Source organism: Fopius arisanus, unplaced genomic scaffold, assembly GCF_000806365.1.
Source record: "Fopius arisanus strain USDA-PBARC FA_bdor unplaced genomic scaffold, ASM80636v1 scaffold00011, whole genome shotgun sequence".
NCBI lineage: Eukaryota > Metazoa > Arthropoda > Insecta > Hymenoptera > Braconidae > Fopius > Fopius arisanus.
The window spans coordinates 228482-247240 of NW_011887750.1; the positions used below are offsets into that span (position 1 = coordinate 228482).

The window sequence follows — 18759 nt, forward strand, 5'->3', positions numbered from 1 at the left end:
ATGATCACCAACATTTTTCTCCACATCGATACAAAGAGCAAGTACAAAAACAGGTGAAAAACACAGTTCCTATTTCGCTCCCCCACAATTATCTTAAGAGATGACTATACACATTATTATATTGACGATTAAAATGGATGAATATTGGAGGAAAGAACTTATAAGATATATATGTATACAAAAATGTAAGATTACGCCCTGCCGACTATACAATAAATAATAAATATTAAAACGTGAACAACAGAAGAAGAAAGTTGAAATTAATAATTGTACACCTTTTAAATGGTTCTTTATTTAAATTGATATGAGTATGAGTGACAACAAATAAACAAGCAATGAATATTGAATATTCCTCATGGTCGATGTGAAAAGATGTTTATAAAAAATGAAAATAAAATGAAAATTTCTGCTGTCACCTTTATCAGTGGAGCACCTGACTTGAAAGAGCGCGATGTCGGCCCGCCATTGGCTGTCGGGGCAGGCGCACTTGGAGAAGGGATTTGAGCGCACAATCCTAGCACCTCGACATACCGAACCAGTTGAAACCTCCAGCTGTGTGCCACCGTACGGCGATACAAGCGGTTCTATCAAATTCCCTCTCCAAATATATAAAATACCTATTATTTATATTAACCCCCAGTCAATTAATCCTACCATTTAAATTCACGTTAAACCTCACAATGTAAACATGAAACCGATAAATACAAATATCTCGCGCTCTGCAATAACCGACGAAATTTACCTGTCCAGTGTTTGCGGGTTTGTGTGAAACGTATTACTTGAGAGAGACAGTGAAAAACCGGACTTATGGCTCGCGCGTGAGAAACGTGAATTTTTTTTACTGGGTACTCATTGGTTTTCCTCAATTTCATATGCATTTTGTTTTGTATTTACCATATCTGGATACTCGGTGCGCGGGGCGCGATGACAACGACGGAGCTTTACGTCAAGGTAAAACATGCTGACCTACATTGAATTTAACACTCAATCCAGATACGTGAGAATTTCAATAAAACTATTCAAGTGATTTATTTTAATCAGTGGAGAAATTCCAACTCATCACCTTCTCATTTATCGTTTTGTACTCTAGATGAAGCTCTTTTCCACTATCCAAGGGGTTGCCCGAGGTCATATGGCGTCGATAGCGTGCACCACTCGGATCACTACATTTTAATGAGAAATTTTACTGGGAAATTCTAATGCACCTTCAGACTGTTATTCCAAACTCGTGACTATTCCTCGTCAATTGTTCCTTCGTTTTCTCGTAAAATTTCCATCCAAAATTATGAGTGATTATTCCAGTTTTGTATTAAATAAATCTTGTCATGGAATTATTGCAGAGGGGAAAAGTCGCGATGCTGGTCTAGAATTGAGTAGAAGAGACAACTCCTTGCCCTTTGTCAATGATTATTCATTATAATCCTCAATATGAACTCTTCAATATTTTTCGTTTTGAATTGAAGAAGCTTTCACTCTTTTTCTCGATTCTAATCCTCATGGCTTCCTCGTGCTTATGTTACCACTTGATACAGCTCAACGAGATTTATTCTCACGTAATTATCCCCGTGATTTTTAGCTTCGTGGGAATATTCAGGGCTTACTCCATCTCCAGTTGGAATTAATTGAATTATGCAATTCCGCTTGATCAGATTTTGTAGGATTTACTTAGAATAAACGTGGAGTTGTTTTAACTTAGCTCGAAAATTTCCGGGGGATCTGGTGTGCCAGTTGTGATTAAAAGTGTGCGGCCTACGCGTTTTGATAAGATTACTTAGCAATATATGTTGTCCACCAGTCACTTATATTTTTATCTGGAAAAAAAAGCGGGGGAAATGGCCGCACTGAAGCCCACGATGTTTAACACTTGCAATGAATGAATGCATATATTCCAATAACAACGTTTCCCAATGACAATACGAGGGCTTTCGTCCAATTTCTTAGGGATTGCGTCACTTCAAATCGATAAATAACTGGGAAATATTTCAAATCGAGTCTACTCGCGTCAACAGAGAGATGTCAGATAAATGTACTGGATACACCTTGACGATGATAAGAAAATAATTGAAGCGGTTGTGACGTAATGATGACAAATGGCACATACACGAGTGATAAAAAAAAAGTGATAAGAAAGAGTGAAGAGTGAAGTTCATGGACTTGATTTTCCCACTTGGTTTTGACGAGCGCACGAAATTTTCATCGGAGCGTGAAATCATTTTCCCCGCAACTGTTGTTATGATAAATTATGATAAAAGGTGTTACGTCTTGGATTAGATCGCATTTCCAGGGTTTATCTGGTTCATGATTTTCTCATGCTCTCGATTCCCCTCTCGAGTGCCCGCGAGGGCACGACACGAATGCGGAACTTCTTTTATTATTATTTTTTTTTACTTTTTATTTCTTTGTTTTGTGTTTTACCGTTACAAATCCTCGGCCAGTGTTGCCTGTCGTCCGCTGGCTTGAGATTTCGAATTATTTCCTTTCCCTTTTGGTGTGGTCTCTATGAGGAAATTCTCTCACGTCCGCCCTTGTCATTTTTCGAGACAGCGTTTTGCTATCACTCGATTCAATGACCTTGGGGCAACTCATTCAAATAATTAAGTGAATGAGAGTGATAACGGTGATTCACAGGGTAGCAGAGTATGGGTGCAGCATCCGGAGAAGATCTGGGAGGGTGCAGTACTCCTGGAGTCATTCTCGAGCAGTGGAACCCTCCGGGTTCGCACAGAGGACTCCAACGAGGAGCGCACCCTCTCCATAAAAATCGACGCCGATCTTCCACCCCTTCGCAATCCAGACATCCTCATCGGGGAAAACAATCTCACCTCTCTCTCCTTTCTCCACGAACCGGCAGTTCTTTACAATCTGCAGATTCGATTCCAACGTCATAGCATTTACACCTACTGCGGAATAGTCCTGGTGGCATTCAATCCCTACGACGAATTACCAATTTACGGAAATGACACTATCTGGGCGTATCGGGGTCAGGCAATGGGCGATCTGGAGCCCCACATATTCGCCGTTGCCGAGGAGGCGTACACAAAACTCGAGCGAGAATTGCACGATCAATCAATCATCGTTTCCGGTGAGTCTGGTGCGGGTAAAACTGTTTCCGCCAAATATGCGATGCGTTATTTTGCAACTGTCGGCGGTTCCACGACGGAGACGCAAATCGAGAAGAAAGTGCTGGCATCATCGCCTCTGATGGAGGCATTTGGTAACGCTAAGACAACGAGAAATGACAACTCCTCGCGATTTGGTAAATTCATCGAGATCCAGTTCAACAAGAATTATCATATTTCGGGTGCTAGTATTCGTACATATCTCTTGGAGAAGTCTCGGGTTGTCTTTCAGGCGAATGATGAGAGAAATTACCACGTGTTCTATCAGCTGTGTAAGGCAGCCGGGGGTAAATCTCCGCCGAATCGGTTGAAGGAGCTGCACCTGGAGAACGGCCAAGGGTTCCATTACCTCAACCAGGGGAATAGTTTCTCGATAGATGGTTTGGACGACTCAGCGACCTTCCAGGACACCCTGGCGGCTCTCTCACGTCTGGGTTTCGATACCAAACAGCAGGACGAAGTTTTCAGGATCCTCGCGGCGATCCTTCACCTGGGGAATGTCAGGATAATCAATAAAATTGATAAACAGGATAATTCCGGAAACGAGGACACGGAGGCTTGTGACATTTCATCGAAGGACAAACACCTGCTAATTCTCGCTGATCTGATGGGCATCGACCCGAAGGCGATGAGGAAGTGGCTGTGCCACAGAAAGATTGTCTCCATGCGAGATGTTATTCTCAAGCCGATGAACGTCGAGCAGGCTGTTGGTGCCAGGGACGCACTGGCCAAGCATATCTACGCCGAGCTCTTCAGCTTCATCGTTCACAGAATAAACGAATCCCTTCGAACAAAAACAAAAGCCGGATGTTTTATCGGTGTTCTCGATATCTACGGCTTCGAGACATTCGAGACAAATTCCTTCGAGCAATTTTGCATTAATTACGCCAACGAAAAACTCCAGCAGCAATTCAACCAGCACGTCTTCAAGCTCGAACAGGAGGAGTACCTCAAGGAGGAGATCGAGTGGACGTTCATCGATTTTTATGACAATCAGCCCTGCATCGATCTTATTGAGACCAAACTGGGAATTCTAGATCTACTCGATGAGGAGTGCAGGATGCCGAGGGGCTCCGACGACTCCTGGGCGGAGAAACTCTACACAAAATGCAACAAGTCAAAACACTTTGGCAAGCCGAGATTCGGCACCAGTGCTTTTCTCATCCATCACTTTGCTGATCTCGTAACATATGAAACCGGAGGATTTCTCGATAAAAATCGGGATACGGTGATGGAGGAGCAGGTGGATGTGCTGAGATCGAGTGACAATAAATTGTTGAAGCAGTTGTTCACTGAGGACATTCCCAAACTATCGGTGCCGAATCAGTCGAAAGTGAAGATATCCACGCAGAAGCCCTCGACACCGGCGAATCCCAAGCAGAATAAGAAAACAGTTGGCTCCCAGTTCAGGGACTCTCTCAATATGCTCATGGCAACTCTCAATGCCACGACGCCGCACTACGTTCGCTGCATCAAGCCTAATGACTCGAAAGAGTCCTTCGAGTACAATGCAGCACGTGCCATTCAGCAACTTCGAGCTTGCGGAGTTTTGGAGACCATCAGAATATCAGCAGCTGGTTTTCCGAGCCAGAGGACCTACGGCGAGTTCTTCCAGAGGTATCGGTGCCTCTGCCCTTTTAAAAAAATTCGCAGGGACGATCTCAGGGAAACATGTAGGCGAATTCTCCAGATTTACATCAAGGACGACGACAAATTCAAGTTTGGAAAGACGAAGGTCCTCTTCAGGGCGGGACAAGTGGCTTATCTGGAGAAGTTGAGGGGGGAGAAGCAGAGGGATGCCTGCATGATGATTCAGAAGATGGTGCGAGGATTTATACATCGAAATCGATACAGAAAGATCAGGAGATCGGTGCTGGGGCTTCAGAGACAGGCGAGAGGCTGCTTGGCGAGGAAGAAGGCGGAGGGGATTAGGAGAGAGAGGGCTGCCATAACTATTCAGAAGACGATAAGAGGGTGGCTCGCCAAGGAGAGGTACCAGAGAGTCAAGAGGACAATTATTAAGCTCCAAACTTATGCCAGGGGACTCCTCGCTAGGAGGAAGTACCAGGGGATGAAGGACAACGCGGCAGCTCTCCTCATTCAGAGGCTTGTGAGGGGATATCTGGTGAGAAGGGCATGTAGAAAGAAGATCAAGGATATAATAGTTGTTCAGTGTTGTGTGAGGAAGTACCTGGCGAGGAGGATCTTCAGGAGGCTCAAGGCTGAGGCGAGGAGTGTGGAGCATGTTAAGACCCTCAACAAGGGCTTGGAGAATAAAATTATATCTCTTCAGCAGAAGATTCAGACGATCAACGAGGAGAGCAAGGGTCTCAGGGTGGTTCAGGCTGAAGCAATCGAACTAAAGGGAAAGTTGGAGGGAATGAAGGCTGTGGAGGCTGAGAACAAGAGGCTCGTGGCCCTGGTGGTGGAGAGGGACAAAGAAATCGAGAGGATGGCGGCTGATGTCAAGAGAGAGAGGGACGAGAAGATGGAGCTGGTGATGGAGAGGGAGAAGCTGATGGCGGAGAGGGAGGATGAGAAGAAGGTTCTTGCTGCGGAGTCGGATAAATTGAGGAGAGAACTCTCGATTGCACATGAGAAGCTCAAGGTCGACAGGAGGGGGGCAGAGGAGAATCTGAAGAATAGGCTTGAGCAGGAGAAGGATCTCCTTCTGATGGAGCAGGATCAGGACCGAGGAGCTTATCAAAGGCTTCTCAAGGATTATCAGGAGCTCGAGGAGCAGTTCGAAGTCATGCAGAGGAAATTCGTTCACCAGGTACCTGGGCATTCGAGATCGTTGAGCAATGCCTCCAGTGGAAGCGCTGGGGGGCAAGCGGCGTCCACTGATTTGCCGCCTGATGATCAGAATATTGACTTTGGATATGGATCGGTCAGGTCCACCATCTCGTCGTCAACACCGTACTCGAGGGTGGAAACGATCGATTGGAGTCATAGACGGTCTGAGAGCCCGCCTGATGGCGAAGCTCAACCTGTTAAATCTCCTGAGGTCAATGGAGGAATACAAGCTCCTCCTGTTGATATTGGGCTCGTTCTCAAACTCCAGCAAAAGCTCAAGGACGTCGAGAGTGCTAATGGCAGACTTGTAAGGATGGTCGAGGATTTGGAAAGGGACTGCCCAGAGGAATCTTCCAGGACGCAGGATACGTTTAGGGTGAGGGCTTCAACATCTTTTATTGGTTTTAGAATCAAGGGATTTTTTTCTGGGAATGAGAAATTATTTTTCTCTGGGAGTTTAATTTCATTTTAATGATTACTTAGATATACTTAGATAATAACAATTAATTGACAGCTTTTTTTTTTATCGGCAGTTGGAAGAACTTGAAATGGAAAATGCTCAACTGAAGAAAGATCTGAATTCTCTGAGACGCACAGTCGCCGAGGCCGATACTGCAACTGTTCAGAAGCACCTGATGGGTAATTACTTTTTTTTTCATCCAAAGGAATTGATCTCCCCTCTGGTCTCACCTGAATGTACCTCATTTTCAGGTCAATTCGAGGCTCTGCAGGAGGAGCTGGAGAGACGAAGAGAGGAATGCATTCAACTCCACAGTGTTTTAGCTGATCACACGAGAAGAATGAAGAGCCTTGGCTCCAACTATGGACGAGACGTAGACATAATAAACGAGGATGGTGAACTGGTTCTGGCATTCGAAGCGCAGAAGAAAATAAATCGACAATTGGAGGACGAGCTGCAGAGCAAGGAAAAAGGGTGGCGCTCGCAGAGGGACGAGTGGAGAAATGAAATTGATCGTTTGCAGGAGGAAATACAGAAGCAGCAGAAATTACTGTCCGTGAATCTCAGTAAAACACCGCAGACGCAGACCGAGGCTTTCATGCAACATGAAATAGCGCGACTTACATCAGAAAACTTGGTGCGTTTTTTTTTTTCAACTCGAGAGAGCAGAATTACTGTCATTGAGGGATAACATTAAATTTTCATTCGACTCTGAATTATTTTCCCAGGATCTTCAGGAAAGGTACGATAAAATTGCGGAGGAGAATCATAAGCTGAAGAAGAAGTGCAGAATACTTGCTAAGCGACTCAGAGATGCTGGATGTAAGTTTTTATATTTTCCAAATTATTCGTTCTGGGAAAAATGCGAGAAATTCGCAATTTTTAGAGAAACCCATTGTTTATAAGCATTTAGAAGAATAAAATCGCGTTTGGTATTACAATATTTAAATTTACGCTGTCAAAGACGAGGAAAACGATACGAAGGATTTGGCTGAGCCACCGAAGCCCCGTGCATATATGATCACGGGACCGGGTGAGTTTAACGGTGTGTAAAGTCGACGTAAAAATCATCGCCATAAAAAATCACCACTACAGAGCGCTCGTCATCAGTTTAAAAATCTCATTGTAATTCAGTAACAAAGTAGTAAAGTGAGATGATGGGAATTTTCTAATTTTATGAATTGTTGAAAAACTGTTATGAATGTGAAATTTTACTTATCTCACTTCGCCACTACTCAATGATTTCATTACATGATTTCGTTTGCATTAGCCCAACTAATAAATTCCTCTTGCAGTACCAGATAGTGTGGAGGTTCCCACGGATCAGTCATCAGTTCCACCTCAATCCTCAGCCTCAACGAGTGCCGTAATGCCAGCAATTCGCAAGAAGGAGCGCGACTACGAGGGAATGTTTGAATTCAAGAAGGAAGACATCACAGTAGTAATTCGTCATCTTGTAATAGAATTAAAACCAAAAGTAGCTGTTACCCTCCTCCCCGGGCTTCCTGCGTACATTCTCTTCATGTGCATACGTCACACAGACTGCGTAAACGACGACGACAAAGTGAGAACACTGCTCACTGGTTACCTGAATGCTGTGAAGAAAGTGATAAAGAAGAGAGAGGACTTTGACTCGTCAGTTCTGTGGTTGAGCAACACGCTGCGATTGCTTCACAATATGAAGCAGTACTCTGGTGACAAGCCCTTTCAAATCGAGAACACACCGAGGCAAAATGCCCAGTGCCTACGTAATTTCGATCTTAGTGAGTACAGGGTTGTACTGAGCAACGTAGCCCTCTGGATATTCAACAATATAATGACTCTCTTGAAGGAGAGGATTCAGGCGCTGACAGTTCCAGCATTGTTGGAGCACGAGGCCATAACTGGGCTAAACTCCAACAAAAGGGGATTAGCTAGGTCCTGCTCAATGGGTGAAGAACCAGAGTCCACCCAGAAAAAATTGGACAAACTCCTAGACGAGCTTTCAGCTGTTCATAAAGCCCTTCAGTATCATGGAGTCGATCCTGAGATCATTGGTCAATTGTTCAAGCAGTTGTTCTACTTCATGTGTGCTAGTGCCCTCAATAATCTCCTTTTGAGGAATGAGCTGTGTCACTGGACCAAGGGCATGCAGATCAGGTACAATATGAGTCATTTAGAGCAATGGGGCAGGGATCAGAATCTTCCCACTGCTGCTGAGGCCCTTCAACCCATCATTCAAGCGGCACAACTCCTTCAGGCTCGTAAGACTGATGAGGATGTTAATTCAGTTTGTGAGATGTGTAATAAACTCTCAGCTAATCAGATCGTCAAGATTCTCAATCTTTATACACCAGCTGATGACTTTGAGACGAGAGTTCCTGTTACTTTTATAAGGAAGGTGCAGGCCAAGTTGGAGATGAGGAAGGAGAACAACGAACAGCTGCTTATGGACCTCAAGTTCTCATATCCTGTGAGATTTCCTTTCAATCCATCCAACATTCGACTGGAAGACATCGAAGTGCCCGAGGTTCTCAATCTACCGATGCTCAAGAAGGTCTAGATCAATTGATTTCGTTTTTCTAATGTGTGAAGAACGCCTAAAGTATTCCAAAGTCTTTGGTGATGAAGTCAGAAGCCAAGTTGTAATGTGAGATAAATCGAGTATACTATTTCTTCTCATTATCCATTTTTTTTAAACTATCGATTTGAGGAGATGACGTTGAATAATTTTTTCTGTAAGTTATTAAATTTACAGTATAAAATGTAATATCATATTTTCTTCTCATCAATAGTTTTTGATATTATTCAATATTTAGAAAATCGAAATTTTGAATTATCTGACTTTATTACTTGATTACTGAATTGTCCACTTTTTTACAGTCCTGTGTTCCCAACGATTTATTTATTACCTCAGTTCTTTATCGAATGGCGATTATCGAGAACGGATGGGCTCATTTTTATTTTCTGTCCACAGAAATGTTTTCTGTTCGATTGAGGAGTTGAGTAGATTTCATGTGATTAAGATATTAGGTGCGATTTGTATAGTTTACAAATTGTGAATACAATAAATTGAGCGACCAATTGCGGAGATAATGAATTATTAACGTAAATTAGGGGATTAGTCGTCGGCATTGCATTATATACATGATGTAGCGATGCACACTCCATTATTCCATCAATATTTGCATTTTTTTGCTTCATTTTCATGCAACACTGACTCCCAAAGGACCAGTTTGCCTCAGGGGATGCCTATTCGAGTGATGGTAGACCCTATGAATTAATTATGTGATTAATTGTACAATACAGCCAATGAGATGGTGATTGAGGGAAAATTGTTATCGTGCAATGGTTAAATTGGCCACTGGAGGTGGAATTATTTTGTTATATTGTACAAGAGAGGTGGCCGGAGGATTGAATATAATCGACGAAATTATGTGGTGTTGGATTTTGAGAGAGATTTATCATGTTAATGTTATCAACTGAAAGTGTTTACTGATGAGGATGAACCGAATGTTGTGCCATTTACAATTATACATACTATATTATTTTTTGTGGGAGGGAACATCAATTTGTCATTCGTACTGTGCTCTCCTGGCTTTCCATAGTCGCCTGATAGAGTTTAGATCCAACGATGCACCTAGGTGATTACTGTGACATTCCCTGAATGTAATATAAGGTTTTTGTTCACCTGGAGGATGAAAAATAAATTATAAAATCGTTGTCACGAGTTAGTAGTTTTTATGCCCCAAATGTAATTCTTTTTAACCTGTGATTTCTAGGGATTACGATATTTTTCAAATGAATAATTTATTAATTATTAATTCATAAACCATGAATGAATTAATGAAACGTTGTCAACAGTGTGGATCTATAAAAATTAGTGAAGGCATTCAAAGAAAGGGCCAATTGATAAATTATTTTAGTAATACAATTCTTTATTTGCCTTATAAATAAAAGTTATTATGACGTCGGCCCACAACCACCTAAGATTGTGCTGCTCTGAATTCTTTGTAATGAAAACGATTAAAAATTTAGTAAACGTGAATGAAGCGACCAGTAGAAAATGCAAAAATTCATTAAATGAATTTTGTGAGTTAGAAATCGGATGGATCAGCTGGTGATCGAATGTCATCGATTTTGAGGATCATTTTGACGAGTTGAGTCGCCAGGAAGATCTGCTGGGTCTTGCTCTTGAGGGATTCGATGACGTTCTGGACCTTCATATCGCAAGTGCCGCAATTCATGCAGTCGATGCCAAGAGCTGAGTTATTTTCAGAAAGCTGGAGGGCCTTGGCCTCCGCCAGAGCGTCGACTGAGGACAGACCGGCATTTTCAGCGAGTGCCATGGGAATAGCCTGTAGGGCCTCGGCAAATGCACGAAAAGCATATTGTTCCAGGGAGCCGATGTTGTCCGCCTGAGCTGCACACGCTATTGCGCAAGAAATTTCTGAGGCACCACCTCCATAGACGATTCTCTCGTCGGTCACAAGATTTCTGACTGCGCAGAGGGCATCATGGATCGACCTCTTTGCCTCTTCAACGATCTGTCATCAATCATTATTTTTTAATTATAACTAATTTTTTCCATAAATCATAAGTTATAATTTATTGATTATCAATCTAATTCCATTTTAATTTCATTCCAGACAACTTTTATTACTGATTAATTATTTTCTAGGACTTTTCTCAAAAGGCTGTAGCAGAAAATTTTCGGTTAATCCTGATGACAGAATTAACTTGAAATATATATTTAAGGCGTTCATGTCGCAAGGTGTCTGAACAGAACGAACATTGACATTTCACCCTGGAATTCTCCTTGCAATAAAAAGTTATTTAGATAAAAAATAAAAATAAAATAATAATAACAATAATAAATTACCATTTGATTTCCACCTCTGATGAAGATAGTAACAGCCCTGGAGTTCTTGCATTCCTCAATAAGCAGCATCTTGTCTTTCGTAGTACCGAATGAAAGCTCCCTGACAACACCAGCATATCCAAGCTTATCTGGAGTCAATTCCTCGAATCTGGGGACGATCCTCCCACCGGTGGCAATCGCGATGAGCTAAAATTCCCATATAATTCTGTTACTCTAACGCACCATAATAAATTCAGCTTTCAATATTCTAGAATTGATCTGATTTTTCCGAAAGCCCTCGGATCTCATAATCTTTGGATCACCGGAGCCACTGCAACTGCTGAGTCACTGAGTCCAGGATTTGAAAATTTTGATTCTGCACTCACGCCCTGAGGATTTCCTTGAGGATTCCAAAGAGAGATTGTACTTTGTCGATTTAAATCAGGGGTTCAGAAAACACAGCGTCGCCCTCCTCTAATGCATAGTTTTCGTCATTGGGCAATTCGTAACTTCAATTTGATTAAATTTATTGAATAAATATAATTATGGATTATAAAAGTGAAAATTAATATTGAATAATATTCTCACCTCAATTTCAGGCCCACCGACCCACCTAACTGCTGGCAATTGCTTTTGGAGAAGGAGATGATTAGCCTCGTCATCAAATCCCCACTGGCAGATGGCTAGAGTTGCCCCAGCAGCCTTGACCATGTCCACCATCTCAGTAAATTTCTCTTTCTCGTACTCACGAAGCTTCCTATAGTCCTCTACTGAAGTGACGTCGAGCTTGTGCTTGGTCTTCGGCTTGGGTGGCTCGAATGGACACGTCAAAATAGCCAATTTCACATCTTGAAGTCTCTAAATAAAAGTCAAGTTCACCATCAATGATGATTACGACCTCTACTTCCTCGCTTTTTTTAAATTATATATTTATTTGCAATTGTAGCAGTGAAAGTTCTCGAGTTTGATCCCGATGACTGAATCAAACTGAATAAACAATTATTGCATTTATTTCGCAAGGTGTCTGAACAGAATGAACATTGACATTTCCTCCTGGAATTCTCCTTGCAATTATATGAAAAATTGAATGAAATTTATTACCTTGGGCATCTGGGGATGACTGAAGTCCTTGTCCACTACAACACCACGAACGAGAACAGTATCCTCGAGTCTCCCTCCAACCTTCCCCTCAAGTTTTATCAACTCAAAATTGACATCACGTTTCTCAAGATCTGCCACTGCCATCACGGCATTAACGGCTATTTCTGCCATTTGTCGATGGCATTTGTTGATGCTGCAATTAAAAAATATATTTTCAAATTTTTATTTGACAAGATAAATATTTGATTTTGAGTGTAAATAATTACATTTTAGAGCCAAGAGTGGTCATAGCAGTTTTAATCAATGGCTCCAAATCGTCGGGATTTACTGGGAATGACTCGGCGATGGTATTCAAGTGCTTGACAGCGCACTGGGCTGCAAGTTCATATCCATCAGCAATCCTGATGGGGTGGATCCCCTTATCCAGGAGAGTTTCAGCTTGTTCCAGCAGAGCTCCAGCCAGAACCACAACACCAGTGGTTCCATCTCCAATCTCATCATCCTGAGACTGCGAGAGCTGGACCATAAGCTTAGCGATCTCATGATCGACGTCCATCTTCTTGAGAATCGTGGCTCCATCATTAGTAACTGTTACATCCCCATCGGGACTCACCATCAATTTGTCCAGGCCCTTTGGGCCCAGGGAGCTTCGCAAGGTACTGGCAATACTACGAGCAGCGTAAATATGGGACTGGAGACAAAAAAATTGTCACATTCTACATTTTTTACCAATTACCATTGAAGGCAGCTGAGGCATATACAATTAGAGAATGTAATCATTAACAAAATAAATTGATTATGAACAATTGGAGCCCTCGGATCTCATAATCTTTGGATCATAGGAGCCACTACGAGTACTGAATCTTTAAATCCAGGATTCAAGTCACCAGAGTACTCACGCCCCCCGGTTTCCTTGCGGATTTCAGAGAGAGATTATACTCTTTTGTTTATGGAATCGGGGATCCAAAGCTGTCAGCATCGTCCTCCTCTATTGCAAGATTTTCGTCATTGGGCAGTTCGCATAAGAAAAATTCATGAAACCATGGAATATTAATACTCCAGCATTTTTCATTAGTTCAAAAGTGATAATAACAGAGAATAAATATCTTCAGACGAAATTAATTAAATAGAGATATGTAGAAGTTTCTGGACCACCGGGAGACAAAAAAGAAGTGGGAGAGCTTGAAAATGTCCTTTTATGGGCATAATGTGGCACTTTAATATCGTTCCCTCACCAATTTACATTTTCCAACTTAACGAATGTCACAAACCAGGATTAAAAATCATTAAATGCTTCAAATTTTCTCTCACGAGAACACTTGAGGAACATTTTGATACTATTTCTGTAATTAATCGACCACTAAATGTATATTCTAGATTTTTTGGAGTACAATGGCGGCCATGACTCGCCATCACGTGGCGATTATAAAAAATCTCTTTTTTTTTTCAATCCGCACAAGAAATCCTGGAATTTTTCACGATAAATCGATGGAAAATTGCATAGAGAACTCTCCCCAAATGACGAAAAACTGGATTAATACCCGTATCCCTTATATTTTTACGCCGATGGCTCACCTTGATGGCATCGTTACCGGTGAGTCTTTTCTGCTTGTCCTGATCCTTAATGATGATAAACGGCCTGCCGTATTCGTCGAAGGCGATTGATCCAGGGATCGAGTTCATTTCGCCAACTACTAAATTACAAAAATATTAAACAATCCCCAAATTAATCAATGAGATGTGACTTCAAACGCGACTCATGTGCTTCGTCTATCAAGCCACCATTTTCTTCCAACAAACGAGAACTCTGCGCATGTTCAATCTCCCCCACAGGGCTGACACTTTTTTCCCCTAACTCTTCCCCCAGATTTTCCCCCAACTTTTCCAGTGGTTGACAGTCCTGATTTTTTGGCGCACGATGAAACACGTTCGGTTAATAATTATTTAAAAATTATTTCTTGTGAATGATTGTTGATGCTTAATTTGAGAATAAGAGCCAAGTGAATTATTCAGTGAATATGAGTTCAGGCGAAGGGTATGATTTTTTCCAGGATTATATGAAATTTGATATTGATGACTTTGATGACACTAGGGATTCTGATGATACTACTAAAAACGATTATGATGAAAATTCTGTTGAGATTCGCGAATATAATCCGGTTTTATTGACTTATGCATTACCTGATGTCGAGGTGAATTTGGAATATGTTGAGAAACTTGTGTACGATCGAATAATCGGTAAAATTAAAAAAATATTTACCAAAATTGGAAAATGCAGCCTTCAATTATGAGTGTTTTCCTTTAAATTACAGTCCTGCTCTGTGTGAGAACCATCAACCGCTGGAAAAGCTCATCTCCACTCGCGAAGAGAAAGAAATTAATCACACTTATTGAAAAACACAAGCTTTCTCATTACATTTGGTTATTAACAAACAACGGTGTGGACCCGGGGACAGAGGAACACCGAAATCACGTTCTGGACGAGCAGCTAGCCCATCTCTTCATCCACGTGGTCTTTAATTACTCAGATGTAATACTAGACATGCTGCAAGTCCAGGAGCAAGCCCTCTTCGAGTGGCAGGTGCTGACCTACGAAATTCCCCAGGCCCTGGAATTCATCGAAAAAAATGGTCACAAATTCCTCGAAGCTACACCCCAGGAGGTAGAAGACCTTCGATATGAGCTAGATATTCACCACTGTGGAGACAATCCCCGTGATCCCTCTGAGACAATCTATAAAGTGCCCTGGAATAAAGCACCTATCTCTGATCAGGACATAGTCTTGCATCACGGATTTTGTTACATCCGTGCGAGTGAGATCAAACGAGTTCTCCCTTCGTTATACTACTCACACATGCTTAACGCGAGGAACAACGACATTTACGAAATTGTGGATAATACAGCTCTTGATGAAGATCAAACAATAATTTTGCGATCATCTCTGGTCATGGCACTGGAGAGAAAACATCTTAGCACGAATCGCTTAAAATTCAACATGGATAAAATCGCGTCGGAAATCTGGATGTTTCCACCTTGCTTCAGGCTCATCCACGACCATCTCAATGATGTTCACCACCTGAAGCACTTCTCACGGATGCAGTACTACGATATACTTCACGGTGTCAATGCAGATTGTGCAAAGGTTGAGAGATATATGTATAGCCAATTTGTAGAGCAGGGACGAGTGCCTCTGAAAAAGTATGGATCCTACAAGTATTTCATTGAACATCGTTTTGGAAAAAGGGGGAGTTGCATAGAATATTCTACTCCGGATTGTCGTGTCTATGCTCAGACAGTGAAGAACCAGGGTGAGTGCAATGGGTGTCCCTTCTCAAAAAACTCAGCAATTGATATTGAGGAATTGGGGGCGAAACTGACTGAGTGGAATTGTCCAGATGATGGTAGGTTTTTCTCAAATTTTATCTGAACACGAAGGGGACAATTATTTTTGTCCACTCGTCGCTTGCGACAATTAAATGCCTAAGAGCTCTGCATAAAATGTCAATTTGATTTCTTATCTATAGAAATACTTCTCGAGATGAATTCATAACTAAGAAAAATTCCATTTTTCTCATTCTACGAATTTTTTACTGATATTTTACAAATTTTCAGAGCAGTTGATCTGAGAATTTTTTAATAATATTTCCCTGATCTGTAAAGATAAACAACAGATTCTCCAGTACAAGGTCGCAGGGAACTGCAACAGAGCTTGTGAAACTTTTTTCAAAGGACTTCACGGTGTGGAACCAACATCCAAAATTATCAATCCCCTGAATTTTTTCTCTGAGTCATTGGCATTTCGAAAAGAAGATAACAACGATGAGGAGAGTGAAGAGGATTTCGCTGAGATCTTCGACGAGCTATTCAAGGAGCTCCCCGAGAGACACGAATTAATACTGAATGAAGAATGGAGAATGACGATAATTGAAAAAAAGACGGGGTTTGATCTAAAACTCCCCGACGAAGATAGTGATTACGAGGACTTCGACTGCCTCGTCGGTCGTTCATCTTCTCTATGCAGGGACGACAATGTGATAGTAAATTAAATTATGCCTGTTTCAAAATTCATCCCTTCATACTTTAAGAGGGAATCCACCATGAAGATGTGATTTTTACCAAATATTTTAATATATCGATATCTACATAGACATTTGTTAATTTTTTAAAATAAAAGTTTGAAATCTCTTTTTTACCTTGTCTAATATTGTTCTAAGAATTTTTATAACAAGTGGTTGTAAAACAAATCTAACAATTAATCCAACCGAGAGATGAGTTTTCCAGAAGTCCAACAAACAACAAATAACGTACCACGATAAACTTACCCTGCAATCTGATACGGCACGCAAAAATTCCACGAACAAGTGCATTAATCCCCCGGATATTTATGCGAAAAGTGGGACGAGTGGTGCCTTGAAATTTTCTAATCCCCATGTTTATGTTTCCGTCTCACCAGCCACCGAAGTTTGCGGAGATTAATCCTCTAATACGATACGATCATAATTTTCTTTTTCCTACATCTCAACTCCATCAACTATTTGTCAGATACTACGAAAAAGGATTCACTAGTCAAACCTACTATTGAAATACTTCCCAGTTGCGTATCTATTTGGCAATGAGAAGTGATTAACAATTCTTTAAATTTGCAATCGATAGTGATATGCCTGAGAAAAACACTACGATAAAGTTTGATGGCATCGTCACGGGGAAGTGGGGTTCAACCCTCCAGGCCTATTTCACTCAAGACTGTTCCACCTGGGGCAGTCATTCTGCTTGAAATCAGATGATAGTTCACGTCTCAATTTGCCTAATCCAACAATTGGATAAATTCTGTTTTGCATATAAATTCATTCGCAGTTTGAAAACACTAACGTATATTCACTTCGGTGATGTTAGATATGATAATCACTGCGCTATTGTGATAAGACAATCTTTATAGAAAATGAACTGCCAGTTGGACGTAATAAATTAGCAATCCTTCGTTGGATCTTCACGTCCGTAATTCAACAGAATTGAAAACAAATAATTATCAAGAAAATTATAATGACACGTAAGTATTCTGCTAGAAATTTCTAATATTAAAGTAAAAATCTAATATTTTATTGATTATAATAATGGAATCTTTGAATGATTAATTCATAGAGATAAAAAAAAGTCCATTTTTTTCTGTCAAGGGCATTGGGCTTTTTCTGTAGGCATAGCAGGGCTGCTGCTTGCAGTATTTGCTGAAAGCCTGGGAGGCTCTGGGTCAACTGAAAACCCTAGAACTACGGAAGCTCCAGTGCTGACTGAGTGCCCGAAAGTGGATATCCCGGGGAGAACAGTTCTTCTTGCCCACGAGTCTGATTGTACGAAGTTCTATGCATGCTCCAATGGGAGGAAGATTCTGATGGAGTGTGCGTTGATGGATCTGAACGGAAATCGCTTGTATTTCAATGTTAAACTCCAAATGTGCGATTGGCCAAGTAGATCTAATTGTAATAACAGAAATACGACAGCGCAGCCACCTGGGGAAAACACCACCCCTGAGCCCACAGAAGGGAGTGGAACAACTATAGCGGAAAATTCTCCAACGACAGTAGATACCGTCCCTACTTCTGAATCATCTACAACTAAACAGTCAACACAGAGACCGACAACTGAAGGGACAGGAGATGGAAATTCCAGCGATACTCATATCCCAACTGAATGTCCCAAAACGGATTCACCGGCTAAAACCGTCCTACTTCCCCATGAGTTGGATTGCACAAAATTCTATGCATGCGTTCATGGAAAGAAGGTTCTCATGCAGTGTGCACTACTGGATCTTAATGGGCATCGCCTGTACTTCAATGCTAAGTTACAAGTGTGTGATTGGCCGAATAGGTCTGGATGTATGAATAACCATACAACGCATGCTAGTGAAGGTACAACACATCCGACTACTGGAATAACTGAAACGACTTCGCAGCAATCGACTACACAGCAGACTACAAATTCTAGTACTCAGTTGCCCACGATAACTGAAACGTCTACGCAGAAACCGAGTACAGGGTCTAATACAAATCCTACTACTGACTCGTCTTCAACAACGGAAAATCCCACACAGGAACCTAGTACGGAGCGTACTACAAGTTCAATTACTGAGTCACCTACAACTACTGCAAATCCCACACAGGGGTCGAGTACAGAGTCTACTACAAGTCCAACTACCGAGTCCTCTAGAACCACAGAAAATCTCACACAAAAACCGAGTACAGAGTCTACTACAAGTCCAACTCCCAAGTCCTCTACAACCACAGAAAATCCCATACAACAACCGAGTACCGAGCCTACTGCAAATCCAACTACCGAGTCCTCTACAACCACAGGAAATCCCACAGAAAAACCGAGTACAGAGCCTACTACAAGTCCAACTACCGAGTCCTCTACAACCACAGAAAATCCCACAGAAAAACCGAGTACAG

At 41.6% G+C, this 18759-nt stretch overlaps 4 protein-coding genes across 11 annotated transcripts in view; 3 read left to right on the forward strand and 1 right to left on the reverse strand.

Moving 5' to 3' along the window:
- The first annotated feature begins 553 nt into the window (after positions 1-553).
- Positions 554-10084, forward strand: didum (dilute class unconventional myosin). 3 transcript variants are annotated; one of them, XM_011298508.1, is made up of 7 exons: positions 554-951; positions 2629-6291; positions 6449-6554; positions 6627-7012; positions 7104-7197; positions 7340-7420; positions 7671-10084. In XM_011298508.1, the coding sequence occupies exons 1-7, from the start codon at positions 925-927 to the stop codon at positions 8915-8917; spliced, it is 5604 nt and encodes a 1867-aa protein (XP_011296810.1). In that variant the 5' UTR covers positions 554-924; the 3' UTR covers positions 8918-10084. The 3 variants fall into 3 exon arrangements, with proteins under 3 accessions (XP_011296810.1, XP_011296811.1, XP_011296812.1); XM_011298509.1 differs by having other exon boundaries at positions 7340-7408; XM_011298510.1 differs by lacking the exon at positions 7340-7420.
- Positions 10085-10271: 187 nt separating this feature from the next.
- On the reverse strand, positions 10272-14124 carry CCT5 (chaperonin containing TCP1 subunit 5). The gene is made up of 6 exons (XM_011298511.1): positions 13892-14124; positions 12583-13007; positions 12317-12509; positions 11804-12073; positions 11237-11422; positions 10272-10901 (listed from the first exon to the last, which is right to left on the reverse strand). Exons 1-6 carry the CDS (start codon positions 13997-13999, stop codon positions 10452-10454), a joined length of 1632 nt encoding a protein of 543 aa, XP_011296813.1. The 5' UTR covers positions 14000-14124; the 3' UTR covers positions 10272-10451.
- A 94-nt stretch (positions 14125-14218) lies between these two features.
- On the forward strand, positions 14219-16462 carry LOC105262754 (DNA primase large subunit). 4 transcript variants are annotated; one of them, XM_011298513.1, is made up of 4 exons: positions 14219-14351; positions 14409-14554; positions 14629-15717; positions 15977-16462. In XM_011298513.1, exons 1-4 carry the CDS (start codon positions 14335-14337, stop codon positions 16360-16362), a joined length of 1638 nt encoding a protein of 545 aa, XP_011296815.1. In that variant the 5' UTR covers positions 14219-14334; the 3' UTR covers positions 16363-16462. The 4 variants fall into 4 exon arrangements, with proteins under 4 accessions (XP_011296815.1, XP_011296814.1, XP_011296816.1 ...); XM_011298512.1 differs by having other exon boundaries at positions 14219-14554; XM_011298514.1 differs by having other exon boundaries at positions 14219-14554; positions 14629-15624.
- A 631-nt stretch (positions 16463-17093) lies between these two features.
- Positions 17094-18759, forward strand: part of LOC105262760 (mucin-2) — a 3161-nt gene continuing 1495 nt past the window's right edge. Inside the window, exons 1-2 of one of the 3 annotated variants that reach the window (XM_011298524.1) lie at positions 17094-17363; positions 17488-18749. In XM_011298524.1, coding sequence (XP_011296826.1) covers positions 17357-17363; positions 17488-18749 — 1269 coding nt within the window. In that variant the 5' untranslated portion in view covers positions 17094-17356. The remainder of the gene's footprint in view (positions 17364-17487; positions 18750-18759) is intronic. The other 2 variants (XM_011298523.1, XM_011298525.1) reach the window with 2 other exon arrangements.

What these genes read in the sequence shown, in the direction of transcription:
- CCT5 (XM_011298511.1), bottom strand. Translation starts at nt 13,999, where the DNA reads ATGAACTCGATCCCTGGATCAATCGCCTTCGACGAATACGGCAGGCCG. An exon ending in ACCACTCTTGGCTCTAAAAT is followed by an intron (nt 12,510 to 12,582) that starts GTAATTATTTAC and finishes TTTTAATTGCAG; the next exon opens with CATCAACAAATGCCATCGAC. An exon ending in GTCATCCCCAGATGCCCAAG is followed by an intron (nt 12,074 to 12,316) that starts GTAATAAATTTC and finishes ACTTTTATTTAG; the next exon opens with AGACTTCAAGATGTGAAATT.
- didum (XM_011298508.1), top strand. Translation starts at nt 925, where the DNA reads ATGACAACGACGGAGCTTTACGTCAAG. An exon ending in GACTTACATCAGAAAACTTG is followed by an intron (nt 7,013 to 7,103) that starts GTGCGTTTTTTT and finishes TTATTTTCCCAG; the next exon opens with GATCTTCAGGAAAGGTACGA. An exon ending in GGGACCGGGTGAGTTTAACG is followed by an intron (nt 7,421 to 7,670) that starts GTGTGTAAAGTC and finishes TTCCTCTTGCAG; the next exon opens with TACCAGATAGTGTGGAGGTT.
- LOC105262754 (XM_011298512.1), top strand. Translation starts at nt 14,335, where the DNA reads ATGAGTTCAGGCGAAGGGTATGATTTTTTCCAGGATTATATGAAATTT. An exon ending in TGTGTACGATCGAATAATCG is followed by an intron (nt 14,555 to 14,628) that starts GTAAAATTAAAA and finishes TTTAAATTACAG; the next exon opens with TCCTGCTCTGTGTGAGAACC. An exon ending in GTGGAATTGTCCAGATGATG is followed by an intron (nt 15,718 to 15,976) that starts GTAGGTTTTTCT and finishes TGATCTGTAAAG; the next exon opens with ATAAACAACAGATTCTCCAG.